The sequence below is a fragment of the Tenrec ecaudatus genome, chromosome 4 (assembly GCF_050624435.1).
Source record: "Tenrec ecaudatus isolate mTenEca1 chromosome 4, mTenEca1.hap1, whole genome shotgun sequence".
Classification (NCBI taxonomy): Eukaryota; Metazoa; Chordata; class Mammalia; order Afrosoricida; family Tenrecidae; genus Tenrec; species Tenrec ecaudatus.
Window position 1 is genome coordinate 64,873,064 of NC_134533.1, and position 26,453 is coordinate 64,899,516.

Consider the following 26,453-nt stretch of genomic DNA (forward strand, 5'->3'; position numbering starts at 1 on the left):
GCAACACGCAGGCAACCAGATCCTTCCCTCCTCCTGGCTTTTCACCTTCTCCCTCTCCTTGGCTTTCTTCCTTCCTGCGGGATTTCTACCAGGGAGCCATTTGTGAGCGCTGGGTGCCCCATAATCTTCCAAGGATCGTGAAGACACAGCTGGGTTCTTCTCATTTCCCCCGCTTACTGTGACTGCGGGCAAGTTGCTTTACCTTTCGGAAGCTCGGCATCTGCCTCTGGGGGTGAAAAAAACGAGGACAATAATAGCGCCTTCAGAGGGCGGCTGTGAGGATGAGCGCACGTCAAGCGTTTAGCACAGAGACCAGCACGCTGTAAGTGGTCACTACCGACGAGCCATCGCTGTCCCTGACAGTGTGTCCTCCTTGCCTCCGCACAGGGCGCCAGGGAGAGGAGCTGCCCGGGCAGCGCAGCGCAGCGCAGCGCGGGGCGCCTCCCGCGAGCCCCTCCCGGCGGCGCCGGCGCGCCCCGCGCAGCTCCCCTCCAGCCTCGGGCGCCGAGGCTCTGCAGGCTGCCGGGCAGGGCCCTGCGGGGCGCGCACGGTGAGTCGGTGGAATCCTCCTGGAAGGGGGTGCCCGGCGGGGCTGGTGGGGTCGGGGAGCCGAGCGCAGGGCGGACCCCGGGCGAGGGAGGGCCGGGTCCGGGCGTCTTCGTGGGGAGGGGCGGACTCCGGAGGGCGGGGAGTCGGGTGCATCTGCCTTCCCGCGGGCTGCGGTCTGGGCCGCCCTCGAGGGGCTCGCGCTCGCGCTCGCGCGCGCCCGGCCCAAGATGGCGCCCCACCCCCCGCGCGCGCCGCCGCCGCCGCTCCGGGCGCGGCCCCGCGGCCCGCGCGTTCCTGGGCGGGGGATGTTGTGATGGAGAAGCCGCGGCGCAGCCGGAGCCCCGCAGCCTGAGCCGCCGCCGCCACCTGGGCCTGGGGCCTCGCCGCGCAGGTAGGAGCCGCCGCGGGCCCGGCCCAGCGCCGGCCGGCCGCCGGGGGCCCCAGCGGTCAGCAAACCCTGCAGCCTCTGCGCCGTCGCGGCCCGGGTTCCAGGCCAGGCCCCATCCCCGCGGGCGGCCCTCCCACTGCGCGCCCGAAACCACCCTCCCGCGCCCACCCTCGCGGACGCCGCCCCCCTGCGCTGGCCTTCACCATTTGCCCCCGTGGGGTGAACTGGGCGCGAGGCTAGGGGACGCGTAGCCCGGAGGGGGGGCAGTGGGGGAGGGGAGGTCAAGGGCTGGGAAGGGGACGTGGAGTGCGATGGGGATAGAGGCCGCACGGATTCCTGCTGGAGTCCCAGGCCCGGGATCTGTCAAAGCCGCAGTCTGTCGCCGCCTGCGAGCGACCAAGCGACCGGCTGACCGAGGGGTGTGCCCTGGGGCAGATCGCGTCCCAGCGCAGCTTGAAGGCCTAGCGCCGGCAGGAGCTCAACTGAGAAACAGTTTTCCCGTCGCCTGTGCAGCCGCTATTCCAAACCTGCTTTGAATCAGCCTGCGGGTCTCTTGAATCCCGAGCCTCCCTCTCTTCCTTGGTAGTCCTATCTCGCTCTCTCCAAAGCCCCCAATCCTGTCTAAACTAAACTCCCCATTCATTCCGAAAATCACTCCACGGTACCTTCTGTCCCTGACAGCCACGGAAACGGTTCACCCCAAGGTCACCAGAGACCTCCGTGGAGCTAAATACAGTGCATCCTTTCTTAATCACCCTTTACCTTTTGGTCCATCCAGTAGTGCCTGCTAACTCACTCTCCTGCGACCATTTGCTGGCCCTCTCTCCTAACCGCATTGTCTTCATCTTCTCACTCTCAGTTGATAACTCCCTTTCCGCCTAGTAGATGCTGGGGAGGCTCTTGGTGAGCTGCCTTCTCTCATTCTGCACTTCCTCCCACCAGACTTCATTCATCCCCAAAGCTTCACGTTCTGTGTACTACTGAGCGATGATCCCTCAGGCCTCCTTGCTAAACGCCAGACTCCTGTGTTCCACTGTCTCCGTGGCATCCTCTTAGAAGTCCAGGCATACCGATCCCAAACAGTGACGCTTCCTTCTGATTGCAGAAAACGCTGCTTTCCACTCAGTTGCCCACGTTGAATTCTTGGGCAACATTCCTGATTAACCTCTTTCTCCCTCTCTGCATCTGATGTTGCTAAGTTCTGTCCGGATCATACTGAAATACTTTAAAATCCATTGATTTTAGCCCATCCCCACTGTTGCCAAAATTATTCTAGGCAACCATCCTTTTTTCCTACTCGGATACCATAGCCTCTTGCCTATTGTCCTCTAACTATTGTCAACACAGCACCCAGAGCCATCCTTAAAAAAACAACAAAGAAAAAAATCATAGCTATTCACGCAATAAATATGTTTTGAGCACCACATACATACCAGGTAATGTGAAACTGAAGATACAATTTTGAGCAAAACAGGCCCAGTGTGTGTTCCTATGGAATTGATAGTCTTGGAGAGGGGACAGTAATCAACTAAGAATGTAGTATAAATTCAAGTTTAGTAAACGCCATGATGGAAAGGAGGCACCTTGGTGGCATAGTGGCCTGTGCATTCAGCCTGTCCATGGGAGAAAGTTGGGCCTGTTTGCTCCTGTAAAGATTTAAAGTCTGGGAACCCCGCCTGAAAGGTCAGTTCTACTCTATCCTCAGGGGTCACTATGAGTCAGATTCAATGCATTGCAGTCAGTCTCTTGGGTTTATGCAGCAAAGGTGTATGGTTCTTTGATAACACACAAGAGCAGAAGCAAAATTGGTCAAGTTGGGGTAAGAGGACCCAAGAAGCTTCTCTGAATACGGGATGTTTGGACTAAGATGTAGAGGAGGAGAAGGGAGTTCATTAGGCTGAGAGGGCAGGGGGAGCAAAAGGGAAATCAGATACAAGCAAGAGCTTGGTATGTCTGGTATGAAGACTTGAACTTAGGTCCGTAAGACCAGAAAGCAGAGTGACCATAGCTGTGGAGGGCAAGGACCAGCCTGAGCAGGATGGTTAAGGCTTGGTAGGGATTTGGGTCTTAAGGTATTTGACCTTGGCATGGAATGTTGATGGTAGTAGATTCGAAGCACCAATGAAGCTCAGAAATTATTCTGAGAGAAAATTGTCTTTACCTGGGGATGACTTAGATAGGGGGCCTGAGGGGGAGGGAAGCGTCAAGGATGGTATCTCTGCTTCTGGTTTGCACAGCAAACACTCCATGAGTTGGAGTCTTGGAAGAGAACCCGGTGGGGTGGGAGTCGTGAGAAACATGGGGTATACTGGTTAGGGTATACTGGCTCCATGGGTCTTTGAGACACTCAGGAGGGGTTGCTGAGTAAAAGATTGAATGTGCCTGTCTGGAGCCCTGAGAGGGGTTGAAATGGAGGATAAGAAGAAAAGGAACTCCATCACGTAGTGGCTCAGAGGGGAAAATGAGCCAGCAAAGGAACCTAAAAAGGCAACAAGCAGACCAGACAGGTGGGAAGAAAACCAGATGTCGTGGGTGGAAGGTACGGACGTGCGATCGGAATGACCCACAGAGACAAGTGCTGCTGACAGATAGCACAATCAAGTCGGGGAGTTCATGTGTCCATCAGGTTCATGTCCGCCTTAGCAATAGCTGTTACAGAGCAGTGCTGGGAGCGGAAGCCGGATTGGAAAGGGTTGAGGTGAAGAAATGACAAGCAGTAGTAGAGACGCTCCTTTCAAGAAGCTTGCCTGTGTAAAAGAGAAAAGACAGGGCAGAGAGCGACTCTGGAGGGTTATGGGGTCAAGAAAGCTTTTGTCTTTCAACAGAGACAATCAATCCCAGTAAGAGAGAGAAGTGGATTATATCAAAGGGGAAACAAGTACATAAACAACAAAGAAAGAAAGAAAACAAACAAACGACCAGTTGCTGTACAGTTGATGCCAGAGCAGAACCGTGGCTGCGATCTTGGAAGTAGATCCCTAGACATTTCTTCCAAGGTACCCTGGGGGGATTTGAACTCCTGATTTTTCGATGAACAGCCAAGCCTGGAAACTGTTTGCACCACCCAGGGATGCCAACTAAAGAATAGTGGAAATGTCTGGGGCCAAATTATGTGCAAAGTGATTGGTTTTGGGGAGAAGGCAAGAGAAGAGTAAGCGCTGAAGTGGTTGGCATGTCTGAGGATGACTCTGACGCAGGGTTACCATTTCCTCTATGAATGAGGAGGGGAGGCCATTGTTTCTGTGAGGGAGGGGTTGACCAAGAGGCTGGCCACACACAGAGTGTCGGAAGGTGGGCTCCGCCTAGCCCTCTCTTCTTCAGGCTGGCCTCGGTTGGTATTCAGACTCAGAAAAGTCTTAGGTTTCCAGTCGGGTTTGTTCTTTCCTCATCATAATATTCAACAAATAAAGAGTGCCTGCTTACCAGGCACTGTTGTGGATCACGGCATGACATTGTTTTCTAATGGCTTTTTCCACAATGGTCTCCCCACTAGAGTCTGACCCCCAAGAGGGGAGGAGCCCTCTCCTTGTCATTCATCACTCTCTTGTGTGCCCAGTGCAGTGCCTAGAGCTCTTTGATAGGATAGAAGCACCTCACTGCCTCTCTGACTTTAAGCAGAGCTCACCCCTTAGTCCATCCTGTGGCTTACTATCAGCTCCTTCGCTACCTTTTCCTTTTCACCGGCCTTCAACGTTAAGCCCTGGCCAGCTCACTGCCTTGAACCAGAACACCTTAACCCTTTCCATTCCTTTGCAGTACTTCAGGTATGGACCCCTGCAAGGAGCAGAGAGGGTTTGAGTTGGGCCCCTGGTCATGCTTTTGACTTCAGAAGGTGAGGTGACGGTATTCACACAGATTGGGGCTAGCCTCAGGCCTCCGCACGTATCCACAATAGAACACTTCTGTTCTTTCCCCCAGTACTTTCTCAGCCTGCACCAGGTGGGCAGGGCTTCCCTGCAGTCTATCTACCTGGCTCCAGTCGCATGGTACCTCTGCCCTTTGGAGACCATATCTCTAAGTGCGAAAGATGGCTGGTCTTGGCCTGGCCTCTGAGAAACGGGACTCTGTACACCGCCATCCCTGTGGCTCTCTGAGCTTGACAGAGGCCTCCAGCGATGAAGATGCCACTGTTGAACACTCTTTGAATCAGGATGTCAGTTGAAGCTAAGTTCCTCCTAAGATCTGAGCCCTAGTGGGCCCAGGACCCCTCTCTGACCATACCTCCCTCACAAGTACCTTTCATGATTCCCTAGGACCCTCCCGAACCCTCCCAGTGCCCATCCCCGTCCAGGGGGCCATCCAAGCCTTTTGGAGTGTTTACTTCCCAAGCCAGGTCCAAGCTTCTTAGTTCCTATTTCCTCTTACATCTTCCTCTTTCTCCACTTCCTCTCCCTTCCTTCCACACCAAGGGTCACCTGTGTGGCAAGTATGCAACTCGCTCACCTTACGACTGGGTGTGCGGAGTTGAATAAGACATGGTTCCAGATGCTTTGACAGCATTCAGCACAGAGGAGGAGAGGGTCCTTTGATAGGCTAAGGGGAGAGGACCCAACAGGGAAGACAGGGCTGAGGCGCTGTAACTACTAAACCGAGCAGGATTTTAGGCTGAGGGGGGCAGAGACCCAGGGCAGTGAGAGTATGGTGTGTTCCAGAATCTGCCACACTCCCTGGGGCTGGAGCCTAAGGTGTGAAGGCTTCAGGGCGTGGGTGAGATGCCAGCGGTCAGATGGATCTACGGAAGCAGGCTCTTGGGTATCCTGCTAATGAGCTCCGACATTATCCTAAGGCAGCAGTGAGCCATCTAACATTTGAACCAGGGAATGACACAATCAGGTTTCCATTTTTGGAGGATTACTGTGGTTCTGGGTAGAGGCAGAGCCATCTGTTTTGTTTTTTCCTGTCTCCATCGATTCCAGGGAGCATGAGTTTTCTCATTACCCAGGTGCAGCTACCCTGGGCAGCCCAATACTTACATGTGAGGTAGACACCTGGACACAAGCTATCCCCCCCCCCCACCAACCATGTATTTCACAGATGAATGCCTGACATTTGTGTTAGGGTCCAAGGAGCTAGAAAACAGTGGAAAGGCTTCTGCCTCCGGATCCTGCACTGCAGCCGGCCACCAGTGCTTGGTGTTGAGAGCCACACCAAGGACCCGGAGAGAAGTGGGGCCCCAGGGAGCTGGGAGAAGAAGGAACCACTCAGTGGAGACCCAGGGAGAGAGGGAACTCTGAGATTAGAAGCTGAGTGGAAAGAGCTGTCTAATGGGAGTCAGAGAGAAAGCACTGCAGCACAGGAGCATCGTGTGTGTGTGTGTGTGTGTGTGTGTGTGTGTGTGTGCACGCTTGTGAGATGAGGTGGGGTGGGGTCACGTTGGAAAGGATACCTGGAAGGGAGGAGGCAGCTCTATGGCAGAGGCCGTTTGGAGGATGATGTAGACGGTGACGTGCTGAACTGCCAGCCAAAAAGTTAGTGGTCGGCCCCATCCAGACCCTCTGGGGAAGACAGGTGTGGTGACCCGCTTCTGGAAGGTGACAACCTTGCAGACCCTATGGAGCGTCGTTCATTTCTGCACGTTGTGGGTCACCACGAGTGGGAATTGACTTGATGACAAGGAGTTTGCTCTTTTGGTGAAGAGGGGGTCTGCAGGGAAGGGTCAGGAAGAGAGAGAACGGCGAGTGGTCGGTCAGGGAGAAAGCACTGCCCCGTGGGGCCGCCCGGGGTCGGGGAAGGACAGTGAGGAGAACAGAGGAAGGTCTTGGAGCATGGGGCCGACTGAATGGGGCCTTGGCAGTGGGGCTCCGGGGTAAGGGAGCTAGCAGGAGAGGTAAGACTCAACCATTGGGAAGAAGGTGCCCATGCAGGACTTGTGATGGGAGGGGTGGAACAGTGGGGGATAGGTGGAGTTTGTTCCGGGCTCCATCTGTGGGGTGGAGACAGTCACATGACCAAAGTGGGATTTCTGAAGCTCGCAGGGGAGCTGCAGAAGGGGGCCTCGGAGTTGACAGTGGACGGGAGGGTCAGTTCGCACATGAACTTAACAAACATTTACAGAGCCCATGCTCAACGCTGGGGCCCTGTTAGCTCCGGGGCGTCCTGTATTGGCGTAGTGGGTAGGGGTGTGGCGCTTGAGCTGTCATGGAAAACAATCATTAAACAAAGTCCATAACAGATCTGTTTGTCATATGATGATCTGGGGATAATGGAGGGTTTGGGGACTGCTGACAAGGGGCAAGGAGGGGTGAGCTACAGTTTTAAAAAAGATGCTCAGGGAAGGCCTGGCTGAGAAGGGGCTGTTTGGGCAAAGACCAGAAGGACTGGAGAACTTGGATCAAAGGCTCCCACAGTGACCTCTGCAGGAGACATGGAAGAGGCAGGCAGGGAGAGTGGTGCCAAGGGGAGATACTTCGTAGGAACAGCCACCAAAGCAAAGCTCCCTCTGACCACGGGAGCCATGGATTGGGACTGGAGGCCATTCACCATGACCTGCCATCCCAGTGCCTTGCTCATGAGGTCTGCGTCCTGTCCTCACAGATCCAAGGATGGGGTGGGCTTGGTTGCTGATGAATGACAGGAACACAGCCTAGGCTCAGAATAGCAGTGTGGTAAGAAGGTCAGCAAACCGGGTCCTGCCCCCATCAGCCAGGCCACGCCAGCTGTGCCCCTGGCACAGCAGACTCCAGCCAGAGGAGCTGGGGGTGGGGAGCACTGAGAGCCATTGTGTGGAGGCCCTGCTGGTGGGAGAGAGGGTGGAGCAGGGACAGGCAGTGCAATCCCAAGATGCTCAGGCCTGGCGAGCTTGGGTGGAGTAGCCGGCGGACCTGCGTGCTGGCCTGTGATGGGGCAGTGGTGCTGGGACTAAAGCTGAGCGCGGTCATTCTTATGGGGAAACAGCTGGTGGAACAGAGAGCAGGCGTTGCTGAGGATCCTGGGGCAGAAGCAAGGGTGCTGCCACCCTGGCTTAGAGGTTCAACACGATCTCCCCTCCCCACCCCACAGGTTCTTCCAGGGCCATGTCTGTTCCATCGTCCCTGAGCCAGTCGGCCATTAATGCCAACAGCCATGGAGGCCCCTCACTGAGCCTACCCCTGCCGCTGCACGCAGCTCACAACCAGCTGCTCAACGCCAAACTGCGTGCCACGGCTGTGGGGTCCAAGGACCTGCGCAGCGCCATGGGGGAGGGCGGGGGCCCCGAGCCGGGCCCTGCCAACGCCAAGTGGCTAAAGGAAGGCCAGAACCAGCTCCGGCGGGCTGCCACGGCCCACCGTGACCAGAACCGCAACGTGACCTTGACCCTGTCAGAGGGGCCCAGCCAGGAGCCGGAGACGGCCCCTTTGGGCCCCAAAGGTCTGATGCACCTCTACTCTGAGCTAGAGCTCTCGGCCCACAATGCTGCCAACCGGGTGCTCCGGGGACCTGGCCTGCTCATCAGCGCTCAAGAGCAGGGGCCAGAGGAAGGAGAAGAGAAGGCAGCTGGGGAGGCTGAGGAGGAAGAGGAGGAGGAAGAGGATGACGAGGAGGAGGAGGAGGACTTGTCTTCTCCCCCGGGGCTACCTGAGCCCGTGGAGAGTGTGGAGGTTTCCCCCGGGCCCCAGGCGCTTGTCGAGGGTCCCCGGGAGCACAGCAAGAGTGCCAGCCTCCTGTTCGGCATGCGGAACAGTGCTGCCAGTGACGAAGACTCCAGCTGGGCCACCTTATCTCAGGGCAGCCCCTCCTGCGGCTCCCCAGAGGACACAGGTACATTGTGGAATGTGGTGGGCTTGGGTGGGGGAGCGGGGGCTTGAAGGTAAAGGTCAGGCCTCTCCAGACAGAGGCTGAGACCACTCTGGGAACAAGTCACTGAGTCCACAGCGGGGTAGACCTAGGGTTTCCTAGCATTTCCAAGCATCGGGGGTGGGCGGGTAGGGGAGTGCTTGCCCAAGCTGAGAGTTCTATCCATCGTGCACACCTGGATGTTTGGTGGGCTAGCTCCATTTATTGAGCACTTACAGAGTGACTAGGAGCCCTGGGGGGCTAGTGGTTATGCATGGTCTGCAATCCTAAAGGTCAGCAGTCAACACCACCAACAGCTCCTTGGGAGAAAGATGGGGCTTTCTACTCCTGTCAACACTTACAAGTTCAGGAACTCACAAGGGGCAGTTCTACCTTGTCCTATAGCAGGGGTCCTCAAACTACAGCCCGCGGGCCACATGCCGCCCGCCAAGGAAATTTATCTGTCCTGCTGGGTGTTTTTGCCGCTGCTGCCTGTCCTGCTTAGCAGCCCACTTGTCCAGTGTGCATAGGAATTTGTTCATGGTTGTTTTTTTTAAACTATAGTCCAGCCCTCCAACAGTCTGAGGGACAATGAACTGGCCCCTGTTTAAAAAGTTTGAGGACTCCTGACCTATAGGGTCGCTATGAGTCACATCAACTTGATGGCAGTGTGTTTGTTTCTTTAGCATATTCATTAATTATCTTAAAAAATAATTTTATTAGGTGCTCATACAACTCTTATCACAATTCATACATACATCAATTATGTAAAGCACATTTATACATTAATTGACCTCATCATTCTCAAAACATTTGTTCTCCACTTAAGCCCCTGGGATCAGCTCCTCATTTTTCCCCTTACCTCCCCACTCCCTCATGAACCCTTGATAATTTATAAATTATCATTTTGTTATATCTTGCTCTGTCCCACATCTCCCTTCACCCACTTTTCTGTTGTCTGTCCCCCAGGGAGGAGGTCACATGTAGATCCTTGAAATCGGTTCCCCTTTCCAACCCACCCTCCTTATCCCCTCCCAGTATTGCCACTCACACCACTGGTCCTGAGGGGATCATCCGCCCTGGATTCCTTATGTTTCCAGTTTTCATCTGTACCAGTGTACATCCTCTGGTCTAGCCAGACTTGCAAGGTAAAATTCAGATCATGACAGTGAGGGCGGGGGAAAGCATTTAGGAACTAGAGGAAAGTTGTATTTTTCATTGTTGCTACATCGCACCCTGACTGGCTCGTCTCCTCCCTGAGACCCCTCTGTAAGGGGATGTCCAGTGGCCTAAAAATGGACTTTGGGTCTCCACTCCGCACCCCACCCCTCATTCACTATGATAGGATTTTTTGTTCTGATGATGCCTGATACCTGATCCCTTTGACACCTTGTGATGCACAAGCTGGTGTGCTTTGTCCATGTGGACTTTGTTGCTTCTCAGCTAGATGGCTGCTTGTTTACCTTCAAGCCTTTAGACCCCAGATGCTATATCTGTTGATAGCTGGGCACCATTAGCTTTCCTCGCCACATTTGCTTATGCACCCGTTTGTCTTCAGAGGTCGTATCAGGGAGGTGAGCACACAATGATACGATTTTTTGTTCTTTGATGCCTGATAACTGATCCCTTTGGCACCTCATAATCACACAGGCTGGTGTTAATCTTCACAATAATACTGTGAGGCCTATACTATTAGTAAGCCCACATTGCCGACAGAGAAAAGAAACCCAGAGAGATTTAGTAGCTTTCCCAAGGCCACTTACTATCTGTAAACCAAGAAGCAAACAAACAAAACCCAACTCACTGCCATTGAGTCAAGACTGATGTATAGCAACCCTGTCGGACAGAGTGGAACAACCCTGTGACCGTAACTGTACAAGAGTAGGAAGCCCCATCTTTCTCCCAAGTAGTAGTTCGTAACTACCGATGTTTCAGATGGCAACCCAACGCATAACCACTATGCCAAACAATAGAACGAAATCCAAACCAGCCCTGAATCTAGGGCCTGAGCTCTCAGCCTCACATCACACTGCCCCCTGTGCACAGACGATGAACTGAGAGGTGTCTGGGCAGGTTTCACCTGCCAGGTGTGAAGGGAGCAGCCAGTGACCGCTGGCTGTGAGGTCTGTTTGGAAAGCCTGGGGGCAGGTTGTTGTTTGCATGTGATCCACATGTCCTGAGCAGAGCACTAAGCTGGACATAGTAAGGGTAATGCTTGGTCACGGGTAGGATACTGACTGAAAATTAGGAAATGGAGGTAGAACAGACCTGCTTCTTTGGCATTAAGAAAAGAAGGGAAAAAAGGGTATAAAGAAAGATTGACTATTAAACTTGTCACATTTCAATAAGGTGGGTCTCCACCTTAGCTAAATATCACCTAGACATTAGACAGAGCTAAAGGAAGAGGTCATGGGCTGTAGCCACTGCCTGGGCGTAGTGGAAGGAGAGAGTAAGGGAAAAGCTCGGGGAAGACCTCAATTGGCACCAGGCAGCAGGTAAGGTGAGCACTCCATTCCCTTTCAGAGAACTCTGGAGAATTTCACACTTGGACAAAAGTAGCGAGAATAGAATAAGGGCCCTGACTTATCTGTCACCCAATTTGAACAGTTGATCAATACAGGCTGCATCTCTCTCTTCACCCATGCCTCCGGTTCCAGTCTCGGTTATTTTGGAGTATTTCCATCTATAAATATTTACACAAATCAGTCTGAACTTAGAAGCAGGTCTACACATTGCGATGGTTGATAGGTCTTTGAGAGCTTCTTTTGATTGTTGAGTTCTCCCTCCCGCTCTCTTTACTTCTTGCTTGTATTATTTGTGTGTGTGTGTGTGTGTGTGTTTGTGTGTGTGTGAAAACCCCATTGTTTGTCCTGAGCTTCTGCATGGTCTGGGCTTTGCAGATTTTCTCCCTGTGGTGGTTTTTAACATGCTCCTCCTCCCCCTGGATCTCCTATAAATAGGCAGGTAGTTCTAAGAGACTTGATCACATTCAGATGTGAGGTTTTATTTCATGTTGTTTTGTTTTTGCAAGGACCCATCACAGTGTGTGATTGCCTCTCTGTCTGTGGTGTTAGTAGCCTTGAATGGGTACTGCCTTGACCCACTTTAACGGGAACAGCCCCTGTTCCATTGCTTCTGGCTATTTATAGGGCTGGCTGGGCTTGGGGGAAATGTCATCTCAGTGGAGCTAATTCATACAACTTTTCAAGGAAAACTGAAACCTAGGTATTGATGTTTCACATCCATCCCAATAAAAAATTTTGGATGTTAGCAAATACACACACACACATACACATGCATACATACACACGTGTCTCTTACGCTCTCTATATAGATGACTGTGCTGGCCACACAGAACCTGAGGCTTGCATCAGTCTGCAGGTTGCCAGTTTATAACCCGTGTTCTAGGGGTATGAGCCAGAGGCCAAAATCCAGAGGGCTTGGTTGTGCAGTGGTTCCTGGGATGGGATGGTCACTGCAGTGGCTATACCCAGGAATCTTCTAGAGTCAAAGGATAGACATGCTGGGGAGCTGGGAAAGCGTTCTAGGCCTGGGCAGTGACCTTAGCAAAACAAGAGGCTGGCAAAGGGCCATGCTCAGGTGGATGCTATGGAGAGTGGGAGTCGGGGCGTGGGGCCAGCCCAGGGAGGGCTTACTCTTTTCAGGTTGTGTGGCTGTGGCCATGAAGGCCACGGAAGAGCTCTGTGTTCCAGCAGGAAGGGGGCTAGGAATGAGGATGCGTTACTTTCTCTTTCCTATCTTGCGAACTTGACCGTGTTGTTGATTAAATGTGTAAATGCATGAACACATGAATGAATGAATGAATGGATGAATGAGTGCATAAACTTTAATATCTGCGTTGGGCACATACATTCTGTGCCAGACCTTTTCTTAGACGCAGGAATACATTCTGTGTGGGACAAATGTTCATGCCCATGACATGCAGTCTACTGGGGAGGCTGTATGATGAACATTGGGGTATGGGAGGGGCAGGAGGGACATTTAACCCTGCCTGTGTGAATGGCAGGGAGAGGGGAGGAGTTTTGACCAGTGACTTTTCCACTGAAGCAGGGGGTGGGGGTGGTAAGGGAGTAGGAGTCTGGTGGGTGGGGGTTGGGGATGGAGAGGGGGATTGCTGGTGAAGATGGAGGGTGGGCAGCTGGGCTGAGAGGAGGAGGGGCATTCCCAAACTGGGGTAGAGAGAGGGAAGGGGAGTGGAGGGTGGCTAGGCAGACAGGCAGATATCTAGGGCTCTCCTCAGTGAACGGCACACAAACCCTGTGGAGGAATTTGGAGTTTATCCCAAGGGATAATGAGAAAACAAGAGCATTAAACTGGAGAGTAACTCGATCAGCTTAACATTTGGAAGAATTCTTCAGGCTATAGAGTGCAGCCCAGATTCAGGTGAAACAACAACAAAAAAACACACACACCCCTAAAAAATCCCACACAATACTAGCAGCCTAGATGACATGACATGGGGGTGGAGTGAAGGGGAGAACCCTCTGTATGTGAATCACTGCCTCCTGAGCCGATGAGTGCACTTGGCTCAGTCATTAAGGCATGCTTGGCTGGCTGGCTGGCTGGCTGAATGATGCATGAATGTTTGAATTTGTGTGCGAGCGCCTGAATGAATCCCCATGAGAGCGAAGGTGTGCATTCGGGAACAAATGTATGAACGTGGAAGCAAGGGCCCGGGGCAGGGCTGTGTGTGGAGGGAGTGTGCCAGGCTCCAGAAGGGCCTCCCAGATGGTCAAGGTCTGGGAGAATCTGCCCCTCCAGGACAAACCGGAAGGATGAAGCTCTTTGAAACAGGAAGGTGCAGGCTGGCAGAGACCTGCAGAGGAAACTCCGGGGATTGCTGAAGTGTATAGGTGTGGCTGCTGAGGATTTGGAGACCCTCAGTAGTCGGGTTCCTGGAAGGTTTGGGGGTGGGGGGAAGCCCCTAAGGGAATTAAGGTCTCTGGAGATAGTGGGTGTTCTCTTAGGTACCCAGCAGGCACCTTGTTCCCTCAGCCCGGCCGGCAGCCTGTGGGGGGAGAGGCATTTGGGGGATGGCAGCCTGGGAGGCCTGGGGGAAAAGAGCCCGTCCCTCTATGGGTGTCCGCTGGCTCCCCCTATGTAGCAGCTGAGGAGGTGCAGCACCTTCCCTGATTGCCTCTCACAGCAGGTGTGCAGTCACCTTGCTGGAGCCACACCTAGATCCCCAAGGTGGCCGTTGCCCGGCAGCCTAGGTTTGGGGACTGCCTATCCCTCAGTGCTGCCTCTTGGACCAGTCAGGATTCCTGGTTTCCCTGGTAACGGGAAACACGTCAGCAGTCTGGGCACTCCCAGCCGTCCTGGTACTGCGGTTGCCGAGGAGACGCTGCAGCCTAGCTGGGCCCTGGCAGGTGAGGGGGGTGGGGTGGGGCTGGGAACCCCAAGCCTGGCCTCAAGCTTGCTGGGACCCAGGTCCTCCAGGCCCACCCTTTAGCTCAAACTGCTGGGCAGTTCTGGCAGGGGATGCCTCCCTGGGGGCCTGGAAGCCACACCCTGTTTGTGCTGAGGGCTGTAAACTCAGCAGGGTCCCAGGTGGCTAGGGTGTTCCTGAGGGGCTGAGCCTCCCGGTGTCCCTGCCACTGGGTTTGACTATGTCCTCCCCCCGCCCCCCGCAGGAGACCACTGGGGTGGGGGTGGCATTACAGATTTAGGAGGTGGGAATGAGATTAGGAAGAAGAGATGTGAGCAGGAAGGGTTGGGGTCTCATAATGCCCCTCCTTCCTCTGCTGCCCCACCGAGCGAGGCCCCCCTATCAAGGTGGTCCCTGCCCCTCCATGTGAGCTCCAAGCGGGGGAGGATCTTGCCTGGCAGACGCTCTGCCCTGGTGAGAAGGGGGCGGGATGAGCTTTTCTCTGCAGCCCAGCACCAGGCTGTGAGCCCAGCTGGCTGGGCTGAAGGGGCTGTGAGGAGGGAGGGTGGAGGCAGGAGGGGCCAGCAATGAGCGCCATGTTCTCCCAGGACTTTTTCCTGGCCATCATCCTGCAGGACAGTAGCCCAGGTGAGGGGCAGGGAAGGGCTGTGCTTGGAATGGGGTTGGGCTGACTGGGAGAGCAAAGAGGCTGGAGGAGGGGGCTCAGGTGGGGATGGAGTTGTGTGACTCTGCCAAGGGCAGGCGGAGGGTGTGTTTGTGTTGTGTGTGTGTGTGTGTGCACGCGTGCGTGCCACAGGGGCAGGGCACACGTGCTGGCCACACTCAGCCTGTGATGAGTTCTTTCGTGAATGTCTGGGATGTGTGCACACGGGGGGCAGAAGTGGACATGTATCCTGTGTGTCTGAGTGTGTCACATGCACACACATATGTTAGGCATCCTGGGGGTGTGGTATCTCCCCACGTGTGACAGGGGCTGGATCATTCAGTTGTGTGTGTACACCTCTGTGTACAAGGATTAAGATAGTTTGTGAGCCGTGTTTTGTGTGTGTGACTGCACAAGTTTGGGCACCTGAGTAACAATAGCTAACTATGCTTGTGTGTGCGTGCACACCCTGGTCTTTATGGTGTTTGCACAGGTGTTTGACTGTGCTTAGTGTATGTTGTCTGTCTGCACACATGTATGTGTGCAGGAGCTGGTCAGTGCGTGCCCCTCCATGGACCCTGGACTATGGATCTAGAAGGGAGGTTACTTCAGGTTACCCAGCTGCCCTTCCTCCCATCTTTCTCTGCTTCCTGCCTTCTCTCCATGTGGCCACAGTAGCCCCCAGCAGGGCCCAGGAAGAGGCCAAAGCCATGTCTCCTGCTGGGGGCCCCCTGTGCTGTTCCTCCCGAGGATAGATTCCAGGAGAAAGCAGGGGCCTCCCATGCTGTGCTGTGGCCCTTCTGTCACTCCTCCTCTGCCAAGGGTCTCAGGAAGGAACTGGGCATCACTGTTAGGTAGGCAGACCCTCACCAAGCCCTCTACCTGGCAGACTCCTTCTGGAACCCCAACGCCTTCGAGACGGATTCCGACCTGCCAGCTGGATGGATGAGGGTCCAGGATACCTCAGGGACCTACTACTGGCACATCCCGACAGGGACCACCCAGTGGGAGCCCCCAGGCCAGGCCTCCCCATCACAGGGGAGCAGCCCCCGAGAGGAGTCCCAGGTAAGGCTCAAAGGCATGTTAGCTTTGAACCAGGGCAGAGCTGGGGGGTGGGTTGTGCTGTTGGAGCAGGGGGAGGCCCCCACTCACTGCTCCTGTTTCGCCTCCTAGCTCACCTGGGCAGGCTTTGCTCACGGAGAAGTCTTTGAGGATGGAGAGTTTTGGAAGGTAGGTGAGGTCTTACTTCATGAAGGGAGGAGCTGGGGAGGAGCAGCATTCTGGGGCCTGATTCCTCCTGCCCCTGCCCAAGGATGAGCCCAGTGAGGAGGCCCCTATGGAGCTTGGACTGAAGGATGCCCAGGAGGGAACATTGTCCTTCCCAGCCCCGAGCCTCAGGTGAGTGGAGAGGCACCAGTGCGTTGGCTGGGGGTGCCGTGGATTTCTCCAGAAGGGACCTGGGGTGCAGCTCCATGATGGGGGCCCTGTGCCAAGCGTTAACCATCTGCCCACAGCCCAGAGCCATTGCCTCAAGAAGAGGAGAAGCTCTCCCCACGGAATGCCAACCCAGGGATCAAGGTTTGTTCAAGACCAGCTCTCACTTCTCAAGCTTGGGGCTCCTCTGGGTTCAAGTGGTGGTGGGGATTTTGGGTCTTAGGAACACTCTCTTGGTCCTGAGGTACCAGATCTTCCAGGCTCAGCACAGAATCCTATGGCTAAGCTGGAGGCACCAGCCCAGTGGCCTTCCAGGCTTGGCTCAGATGCTGCATTGTACTAGCAAGGCCTCCTTGGGGACGCCCCCTTCTGACACACCATCCTGCTGGTTGAGCTCAGACCCCTGTCCCCACACTCCTTGAGTCAGGAGCTCCTCTCTGTCAACACAGACCTGAGGCCTGTGTGCAGGTGTGTGTGTGTGGTGGGGGTGCTCCTGGGGTCTGAGATCCTCTGCTCCTCCCCCCTTCTGTGCCTGGCAGTGTTTCGCCGTGCGCTCTCTGGGCTGGGTGGAGATGACCGAGGAGGAGCTGGCCCCTGGACGCAGCAGTGTGGCAGTCAACAACTGCATCCGACAGCTCTCCTATCACAAAAACAATCTCCACGACCCCATGGCTGGGGGCTGGGGGGAGGTGAGAGCCCGAGGCCAGTGGCATAGGAGTAGGGCTTCATCTGGAGGAGAGAAGGGATATGTGAGGGCTAGGAGGTCTGACCTCCTCATGAGTAAGAACTGGGGGACCCAGCCAGGTGACAGCCCTATGAGATGGATATGTGACTCCCCAGTGTGTGTGTGTGTGTGTGTGTGTGTGTTGTCTTAGAGAGTTTCTCCCAGCCATCGGGATGATGGAGGGAGAGGTGGCAGGACTGACCTTATTCAGAGCAAGGCCCCAAGGGTGGGTGAACTGCCACTGTGAGATGGGTATGTGACTCCCCAGTGTGTGTGTGTGTGTGTGTGTGTGTGTGTGTTGTCTTAGAGAGTTTCTCCCAGCCATCAGGATGATGGAGGGAAAGGTGGCAGGACTGACCTTATTCAGAGCAAGGCCCCAAGGGTGGGTAAACTGCCACCCAATCCAGGGCTGCAGAGTGGTGTCTGCCTGCCCTGCGCCCGAGGTGGCAGGAAGCGGCCACCGTGCCAGCTGGGGCCACTCTGCATGCCTGCTTCCCTTCGGGGCCTGCAGGGGAAGGACCTGCTGCTGCAGCTGGAGGACGAGACGCTCAAGCTGGTGGAGCCGCAGAACCAGGCCCTGCTGCACGCCCAGCCCATCGTCAGCATCCGCGTGTGGGGCGTCGGTCGGGACAGCGGAAGGTGGGAGCTGGGCCTGGGAGCCGAGGGTCGGGGCTGAACCCGTAGTCAGTGCAGACCCTCCTTTCTAACCCCTCTCTGCCTCTCTTGTGCTGCCGGACCCAGAGAGAGGTACATGCCTGCTTGTTTTGTCCTCCCACCTGGACGGAAGCCTCCACCGAACACCCGCCTTCCGCGTTCTACCCGTTCCCGCCTGCCTGCTGCGCTCGCACAGGCCACCTCCTCCGCATGCTTGCTTGCCTACCCTCCAGCCAGAAGGCCGCTCCCCCAAGACACCACACCAAGGGCTGGGGCCCTGCTAGAGCTGCGATGGATAGGGAGGGTGCAGGTGGGGTAGGCATGGGGCGCAGTACCGAATGGCGCTGGGAGACACTGAGGCTCCCCTCCCCCCAACAGGGACTTTGCCTACGTAGCTCGGGATAAGCTGACCCAGATGCTCAAGTGCCACGTGTTCCGCTGTGAGGCACCCGCCAAGAACATCGCCACCAGCCTGCATGAGATCTGCTCTAAGGCACGCCCACGCCTCTCCTTGGACTCCCTGCCCCTTTTGCTCTACAGGAGGGTGTGTGTGTGTGTGTGTGTGTGTGTGTGCGCGCGCGCGCGCGCGTGTGTGTGTGTGTGTAGGGGGGGTGTCACTGAATGGGAGTGGAGGGGGGGCTTCAGGGCCATGAAAGTCTAACAAGACCCTCCTTCCTCAGATTATGGCCGAACGGCGCAATGCCCGCTGCTTGGTCAATGGACTCTCCCTGGACCATTCTAAACTGGTGGATGTCCCTTTCCAAGGTCAGCGTCACAGCCCCACCGGGTCCAGCTCAACCTGTGGGGGGAGGGGGTGTTGGGGAGGGGCGAGAGGTGGGGCCCCAGCTGCTGGACAGAGGAGTGAGGGAAATAAGCACAGAGTGTGAATAATTGAAGGGACTCAGTTCAAGGGAGGCAGGGCCCAGCCTGTGCCCTAGGGATGGGGACTGAGAACAAGCAAGTTCTGCCCCCAGAATTGACTCTCCTCTTCTTTCTCACAGTGGAATTCCCAGCCCCCAAGAACGAGCTGGTACAAAAGTTCCAAGTCTACTACCTGGGGAACGTGCCTGTTGCTAAGCCTGTTGGTATGTGTCGTCAGCCCGTTAGCTCCGCTCCCTCTCAACCCCCTTAGTTCTCCAGGGCTGCTAGCAAGCCTTCGCCATGCTCAGGGGTCTCCCAGCCCGGCAGAGTGCATCTTCCCCTCTGGACCTCCATCCTGGGTTTACTCGTGTCCTGCCTGTAGTCCTGGGGCGGGGTGGGAGAGGGGCCGAGCCTTCACCGAGTGCTTCGCCACTTAGCTGGTGTTGAACTGGCGCAGGCAGAGACCTCACCCCTGCACCCAGCAAGAAAGGTTGGAAGGCAGATGATCTTGATCTTGGAGGACTGGCAATTCCTAGAGTAGCTTGGAGATGATTTCTGACTTACAGCACCAACTGTGGGCTTTGGACACCGAGAGCACAGTTTCCCTAACTGATTTGGCCTGCGGACCCCATTTTAGACCACAACAAAAAAGATGACCCAGTGCCCCTAGCAATTAAAACTGTTGGTACTGTGGCCCCTACTCCAGGATAAAGTGCAGCGATTTGCCGTGCAGCCCCCACTCCCCATTCCCAGGAGAAGGATGAGGCTTTCGATTCCTGTAAAGAGTTACACAGTTTCAGAAACCCACAGGGGCAGTTTTCCTGTGTTTTAAGGTTGCTATAAGCATTGACTCCATCGCAAGTTTAGGTTTTTGCTTGTAATCAATTCAGTGTCCTCCAGGGGGTGGGATTGCCCACGTTAGAAAACAGATCTGGAGAGACAAGCAATGAGGATTGTGATCTTTGTAAAGTACTGATTTACAAATCATTTAATTTCTTGATGATCCTCTGAGGTTGGGCCTATGATCACACCCATTTTATAATAAGCAAAACAAAAGTAGAGACTGCCTTGTTTACTTTCACGGTTCCTATGTCAATGCTGTCACCGTGCCTGCTGTGTATCTGTTCGTTAATAAATTAGGACCTTGGAAGCCACATTAGTGAGTTAAGTCTTCATCCGGAGGGCAGCAAGGAGCCATCTGAGAGTTTGGAGCAGTGGGTCGACACCGATCAGACCCCCTGCCCTTCGTACAGCTCGCTTTGGCTGTCCTTTGGGGAGAGATGTAACGTGGACAGAGGTGGCGACGAGGAGCCCTGTCAGGAGACGCTTGCTGTGGTCGTGGCCAGAGTATCTTGGGTTCCGTGGAACTGAAAAGGCATGTGAGGATTGAAGAGCTGCCTAGGTGGTTGAGTGAACAAGCCTCAGCGATCACATGTGGGCTGTAGGATAGAGGCATTCAGGATGACTTCCTGCTTCCTGGATTTTGTAGCTGACAGTTTAGTCACAATCATTACTGACTAGTCGTCATTAGCCCTTTGTCACTGGCTCTAAAACTGGAAAGCACCAGAAGAGGCCAGTTTCACCGCAGATCTGAAACCTGCTTTCAGACAGGCCGAGTTTGAAGTGCTTTGGGGATTGCTCGATGGTAAAGTCAAAGTGGCAGCTGGATTCACGGGTCTGGAGCTGAGACGAGAGTTCTGAGCTGCAGATAAATATTTGGGCACCACTGAAGTAATCAAAGCCATGGGCGTGGAGTAGTCTGACTTCGAAAAATAGGCAGCCCAAAGTGGAAAGGGAAATGAGATGAGGCCTACCCTGTGAGGCCCTCCAACCTTTAATGGATGGGTGGAAGAGGATCCAGCTGCAAGGGATCCTGAGGACAACAGAGCGAGATTATAGGAAGTGGTTGGGGAGCGTGCAAAAAGACATTTAGGATGACCTCACGAAATGTTTGGTGACTGAACAAGCGAATGAATGGGACTTACCTTAAATTACACACACTTGCCTCACACCATGCTCTCTTCAATGACCTACGCATTCATTGAGAGAACTCTTATGAAAGGTAAGCATTGGGCTGGGGTTCTGAAGGAAGGTTCGGATTTGCAAAAGGAGATGATATTTTAGTTGAATTCCTTGACAGGGCTGCTGAGAATGGTAATGTGGATGGCATGCTCGGGGGGTTAGTCGACCCTTCATCTTTGTCCCTATTTCCTTTCCTCTCCTCCCTGCAACTTCTAAAACCCCATATCAGGTCTTCACCAGGCTAACTCAGCCATTTGACATTTGACATTTCATTGCCCCTACACGGCCTGGCAGCTCTCTAGATTTATTTTGATTGGCACATTGCAGACCAGTGGTCTCTAGTCATATATATATATATATATATATATATATATATATATATATATTTTTTACTGGGGGCTCTTAGCACAATCTATACATCCAATGATTGTGTTAAGTACATTTGTACATATGTTGCCCTCATCATTTTCAAAACATTTTCTTTTTATTTGAGCCCTTGGTGTCAGCTCCTCCTTTCCCTTCTGCCCTTCCCCACCCTCCCTCATTAATATACATTATTTTTTTCATGTCTTACACTGACCACTATCTCCCTTCACCCACTTTCTGTTGTTTATCCCCCTTGGGGGGTGTGTTATATTTCAATCATTGTGATTGGTTCCCGTTTCTCGCCCACCTTCCCCTTCCCCTCTTGGTATCCCTACTCTTATTATTGGCCCTCGGGTTTATCTGTCCTGGATTCCCTGGGTGGCGAGCTCTTTTCTGTGTCTTGTACATGCTCTGGTCTAGCCGGATTTGTAGGGTAGAATTCAGGACATGATAGTGGTGGGGAGGAAACCTTAAAGAACTAGAGGAAAGTTGTTTGTTTCCTCGGTGCCAGCTCTGTCTTATCCTCCCCTTTAACTTCCCAAAGTTTCCATCGCTCCTCCTAAAGCTGTGATGTTCATTTTTCCTCACGCCTTCGTGCAGTAAGCGACCGTGGAGTGCTTGCTTTGTGCCAGCCACTGTCCCAGGATCTGGGATACAGCAATGGCCAAAGTTCCCTGCCATTGAAAGGAGGTTACTCTCCAGCAAGGAGAGATGGACAATGAACTAAGTCAACTACCCAGTATGTGTGAAGCCCACTCCACCCCCCTTCCCCAGATTCTCATCATAACGGTTATGTTATCACTTCCATTTTTTGTGCTGTTAACATTCTCATTACTTCATATCTAGTTGTATCACACCCATTTACTTAATTCTCCTCCCCCTCAGTCTTTTCGTCTCAGTTTAAAATAGTTGTGGGCCCTTTGATTTTAGGTAACACCCACCTCCTCACCCCAAGACACAGTGGACAGCAGTGAATATCTGTACTTTTTGGACTAAACTGGTACTTCATTTAAAGGTGATTCCAGGAGCCCTGGTGGTACAGTAGGTTAAGTGTTTGCCTGCTAATTGGTGGGCCAGTTCCTTTCTGGGGAGGGGTGAAATTGTCTGTTCCCCATAAAGATCTACAATCTCAGAAACCGTACAGAACGGTTCTGCTCTGTGCATGGCGGCCCATGAGTTGGACTTGACTCAATGGCAGAAAGTTTCGGGGGGGGGGGTGTCTCAAGTCACTGTTTGCAGAGGAATTCGGGGCCATGGTCTCATAGGCTCTTGTAGCCCCACTAGGTCGCTCAGTCTGGATTCTTTATGAATTTGAAGTTCTGTTCTAAAGCTTTCTCCTGAATAATCAGCATGCGTCTATTATGCTTTCGATGAAAAAAGACAAGTACTTGTTACCTTTTAAGACCCCTCAGACACTACTCAACCATACTTGGAGACAGAACGTAAAATTTAAGAACGATGTTATACCAACTGACTGGACTCCCTCACAAGACCATTTCTAAGCCCCCAGACCAAGAGAACTAACCCCATGAAGTGTACCAGCATCTGTAGGCGCCGCCCCCCGCCCCGACTTTCGGGCTTACTGTTATTCTTGGAAAGCCGTGTATTCCCTAGCATTTGCCTGCTCATCCCTTTTCCCTAGACAGAACTATTGACATCATTACATCAGCTACGCTGTGCAGCCACCCCCCGACCCCCATATTCGGTGCTATCCAATCTATTCTATGAGCAAAAAGTGACTTTTACCTAGGGGGTACTTCACTTGTCCCTGTCTTGCCCTATTCATGTAATTTCATGAGTGATCACTAAGGTTTTCAATCATTGATTTTTGGGGCACTAGACCACCATGCCTTTGTGGTGAGGGGCCTCTACCATGAGCAGTAGAATGCCTAGATCAGCAGGTGGCACTGCTCAGGGACTGGCCTGCTCAAAGGGAAAAGATCAAGGGGCTTGGGGGCGCGAGGGGCTGAGGGCAGGGGCTAGGCTGCAGTCCTGAGGTACTGCCATGTCACTGGTACGCATGCTCCTGTCTACCCACTGTGTACCCCATACAGATCCTCCCAAGACTCGGGCTAGGCTCCAGCCCATTGTCCCCCCTCCCTCTGTGTGGGAAGCAGTTTGCCTTTGGTGTGCCTCCCACATATACTCGCAAACTTTGGCATTCCCTGTGGCTCTGGCCCTTGTGCTGTCATTACCACACCCTGCCACCTACCTGGCTTTTGTTGCCCTGTGCAACCTGAACTGGCCCAGCCGCTTCTGACAGCAGCATCATACTTCTGGGGACTTTTGTGCTGCTTGGTTCTACCAGTTTGAGTGCTTTTACCCGTGCTGCCTTGAGGGCTGCTTGCTCATGCCCGTGGAATTCCCTGAGCGGATAAGCACTGCCCTGGGATCGGGCCCAGATGAGTTATGGTGGGCCTCTGTCTGCCTCAGCAGACACATCACACCCAGGTGGTTTTAAAGAATAGAGGTTTAGTGTTTTCTCACTATTCTGGCGACTTGACTCCTGAATTCAGGAAACCAGTTCCAGGGGAAGGTTCATTCTGTCAGCCCCTAGAGGTGGGGGGTGGGGGTGGGGGGGGTATCCCCTTCTTGACTTTTTAGCTCCAGCATTCCTTGGCCTCTTTCTTTTCTCCTTCTGTGTCTAATGCAGCGGTTCTCAACCTGTGGGTTGCGACCCCTTTGGGGGTCGAACGACCCTTTCACAGGGGTCGCCTGATTCATAACAGCAGCAAAATGACAGTGATGAAGTAGCAACGAGAATAATCTGGTGGCTGGTGGGTCACTACAACATGAGGAACTGTATGAAAGGGCCGCGGGATTAGGAGGGTTGAGAACCGCTGGTCTAATGGCTCTTTTTCTACCTTTAAAGTCATTACGCCTAAGACACAGCCTGGCTGCAACAATGGGCCCAAAGTTGTGAGGATTCGCTACATGGGTTGGATCTACTCAGTGGCACCTCACGTGGTACCTAACAGCAACATGCTCTATGGTCCCATTAGCCAATAGGAAAAACCTTATTCCCGAAGGGAAATCCATCTACAGGTGTAGAGGCTAGGATCACCTACAGTAATCTGGAAGATACATTTCCATCCATGACATTGTCCTTGTGATGGCTGCCGCCCAGGGACACCATGCCGCAGTGCCAGCTGTCCCAGAGGTGTTGACTTTGCCTGGAGGGAGTCCCGAAGGCTGAGAGTGGGAAGTTCCTGGGGTAGCCCAGGGGGGAAGCCCCCCACCCCCCAGTCCCCTCACTGACAGTCTGTTCCTCCAGCGCATCCTCTTGTGTTGCTTTGTATTCCCCATCTGCCTCACCGGGCATTTGCCAAGAGTAGATGTTAGTAAGGGCTACGCCAAGCATCCGCACGGAGGGAGCAGTACAGTACAAGGCCTGACAGCTTGGAGGAGACCAGCTTTTGGAGTTGGAGGATTGGCCTGCCCAGGAGGGGAGTTTGGCCCAAATCCAGCCCGAGATAAGGTGAGCAAGGGCAGGATGGGGAAGGACTTTCGAGGCAGGCATTCCCCTCCCCCCCCCATGAAGGGCCCACCAGATTCTGCTCTTGGTGGGAGCTCAGTGGCAGTCCCTGAAAGGGCCAAGGGCCAAGGAGTGGCCTAGAGTGGCATGTGCTTCAGGCACAGCCTTGCTAACTCTGGCTTCTTGGCTTCACAATAGAAGCAGCCTGGGATTGCACCGCCATCTCATGAGTAGAGCAGGGACTAGGCCCAGGCCTCCACCACCTGTGCTCCAGTCTTTGTTCTCTGCTGCATGCAAAGCAAAAGTGGGCCAAACGTGCAGATGCTGAACTGGTGTCCAAGGGGGAGGAGACTGTGTTGAGGGTAGACTGGTTAACCTGCAAGTCTGGAAACCTGGGCTCTTCGGCCTTTGTGTGCCTACAGATCTTGGTGATGATTGCTAGGACTTGGACAGTACTTGCAGTCCTGTGAACTAGGAGGGCAGAGAGGAGGCTGCGCCAGGAGTCCGACTGCCTGCGTTCGGATCCCTTGTACTTCATGTGGCCGAAGGCCTAGTAGATGACCTCCTTAGGCTTGTTCCCTCATCTGCCCAGTGGTTATGGAAGAATCTATTTTGCGATGTTGTGAGGCATAAATGAGATAACGCAATCAAATGACAGCACCTGGGACAGGGCACTTGCACATCACATGTTGATGTTAAAAAAAAAACAAGAGTGAGTCCGGGAGAGGGCCGGCATGTGGAGGGGGAGCTGGGAGTCACTGTCCCAGAGGTGCGGCCGCAGAGGGTGTGAATGAAGAGTGCTGAGGGCGGGCAAGAGCTTTGGGGGTCAGTCCACGGAAGAGGAAGAGGCAGAGTCTGTGAAGAAAGCAAAGCATAAGATGGAAGAAACCAGGAAAATGCCAAGTCACTGACGCCAAGGAGAGCGCCTGGGAAGGGATACAGAGACAGTAGCTGTATCACCCTCGTGGCCACAGGCGGTGAAGTGGGCATGGTGCAAATGCCTTGAGCTTCGAGGTCTAACATAGAACTGAAGCGTCCCCTCCCTACCCACAGCAGTGCCATGTATATGTTGTGCCTATCTTCTAGGGGTAGACATCATCAACGGGGCCCTGGAGTCAGTTCTGTCCTCCAGTAGCCGTGAACAGTGGACACCAAGCCATGTCAACGTGGCCCCTGCCACCCTCACCATCTTGCACCAGCAGGTAAGAAGACACAGCTGGACCCTGCCTTGGTGGTTGGGAGCCCGGGGGCTGGAGAGGAACTGCCCATGGGATAGGCATGCCTCAGTGGAACGCAGAGGTTTGGGGTGTTCCTTTCTAATGAGGCTCCCTCCCTCCAGACGGAAGCAGTGCTGGGGGAGTGTAGGGTACGCTTCCTCTCCTTCTTGGCCGTGGGCAGAGATGTCCACACATTTGCATTCATCATGGCTGCCGGCCCAGCCTCCTTCTCCTGCCACATGTTCTGGTGTGAGCCCAACGCTGCCAGCCTCTCGGAGGCTGTGCAGGCTGCGTGCATGGTAAGTGGGCATGGGTTGGGGTGGGGGCACCCAACCCCCATGAGGCAGGCCGGAGAGTGACTGCCTCACCTGCCTCTCTGCAGCTCCGATACCAGAAGTGTCTGGATGCTCGATCCCAGACCTCCACCTCTTGCCTCCCGGCACCCCCGGCTGAGTCTGTTGCCAGGCGCGTAGGGTGGACTGTCCGCAGGGGCGTTCAGTCACTCTGGGGCTCCCTCAAGCCCAAACGGCTGGGGGCCCATGCCCCCTGAAGAGACCCCCAGTACTCCTCCTGTCTGCTTGCATCGGGCTCCAGGGAACTCAAGGGATGGGGTGGGGGGTGACTCTAGAGGCTGCTCCTAGGCCTCAGGCACCCCCAAAGCTGCCCCTTCTCGTAGCTGGGGTTCCCTGTCTAGGAGTGGGGGTGGGAGAGGTCTAACTCCCCCGAGGAAGTGGCAACACTGGGTTGACAAGAGGAGCAGGAAGCGAGGCCAGCCCCAGGCCCTCCATTCCCACGTGTTTCAGGTGAAGCAGGAGGGACTGGCCAGTGCCATGCCCCAGCCTCCTAGGGCCCAGCGGGGCAGGAGGAGGAGGGGACAGTCCCGGCATGGGTCCCCTCCCCCTTGCCCAGTGGGCACCTCCCCTGTACTGATATCACTAATAAAGTCTGTCTACCCTGC

The 26,453-nt window shown here is 54.3% G+C and overlaps 1 protein-coding gene across 3 annotated transcripts; it reads left to right on the top strand.

Annotated features, from left to right (window-relative positions):
- The first annotated feature begins 532 nt into the window (after positions 1-532).
- APBB1 (amyloid beta precursor protein binding family B member 1) lies at positions 533-26,453 on the top strand. 3 transcript variants are annotated; one of them, XM_075546156.1, is made up of 15 exons: positions 801-940; positions 3,763-3,933; positions 7,937-8,674; positions 15,632-15,807; positions 15,916-15,972; positions 16,055-16,140; positions 16,257-16,320; positions 16,716-16,865; positions 17,412-17,539; positions 17,933-18,047; positions 18,235-18,319; positions 18,556-18,639; positions 25,365-25,480; positions 25,618-25,794; positions 25,878-26,453. In XM_075546156.1, exons 3-15 carry the CDS (start codon positions 7,951-7,953, stop codon positions 26,043-26,045), a joined length of 2,130 nt encoding a protein of 709 aa, XP_075402271.1. In that variant the 5' UTR covers positions 801-940; positions 3,763-3,933; positions 7,937-7,950; the 3' UTR covers positions 26,046-26,453. The 3 variants fall into 3 exon arrangements, with proteins under 3 accessions (XP_075402272.1, XP_075402270.1, XP_075402271.1); XM_075546157.1 differs by lacking the exons at positions 801-940; positions 3,763-3,933 and adding an exon at positions 533-550; XM_075546155.1 differs by lacking the exon at positions 3,763-3,933 and having other exon boundaries at positions 790-940.

Coding starts and splice junctions, on each gene's coding strand:
- APBB1 (XM_075546157.1), top strand. CDS start 7,951: ATGTCTGTTCCATCGTCCCTGAGCCAGTCGGCCATTAATGCCAACAGC. Junction 15,973..16,054: donor AGGATGGAGAGTTTTGGAAG/GTAGGTGAGGTC, acceptor CCCCTGCCCAAG/GATGAGCCCAGTGAGGAGGC. Junction 25,481..25,617: donor TCACCATCTTGCACCAGCAG/GTAAGAAGACAC, acceptor CCCTCCCTCCAG/ACGGAAGCAGTGCTGGGGGA.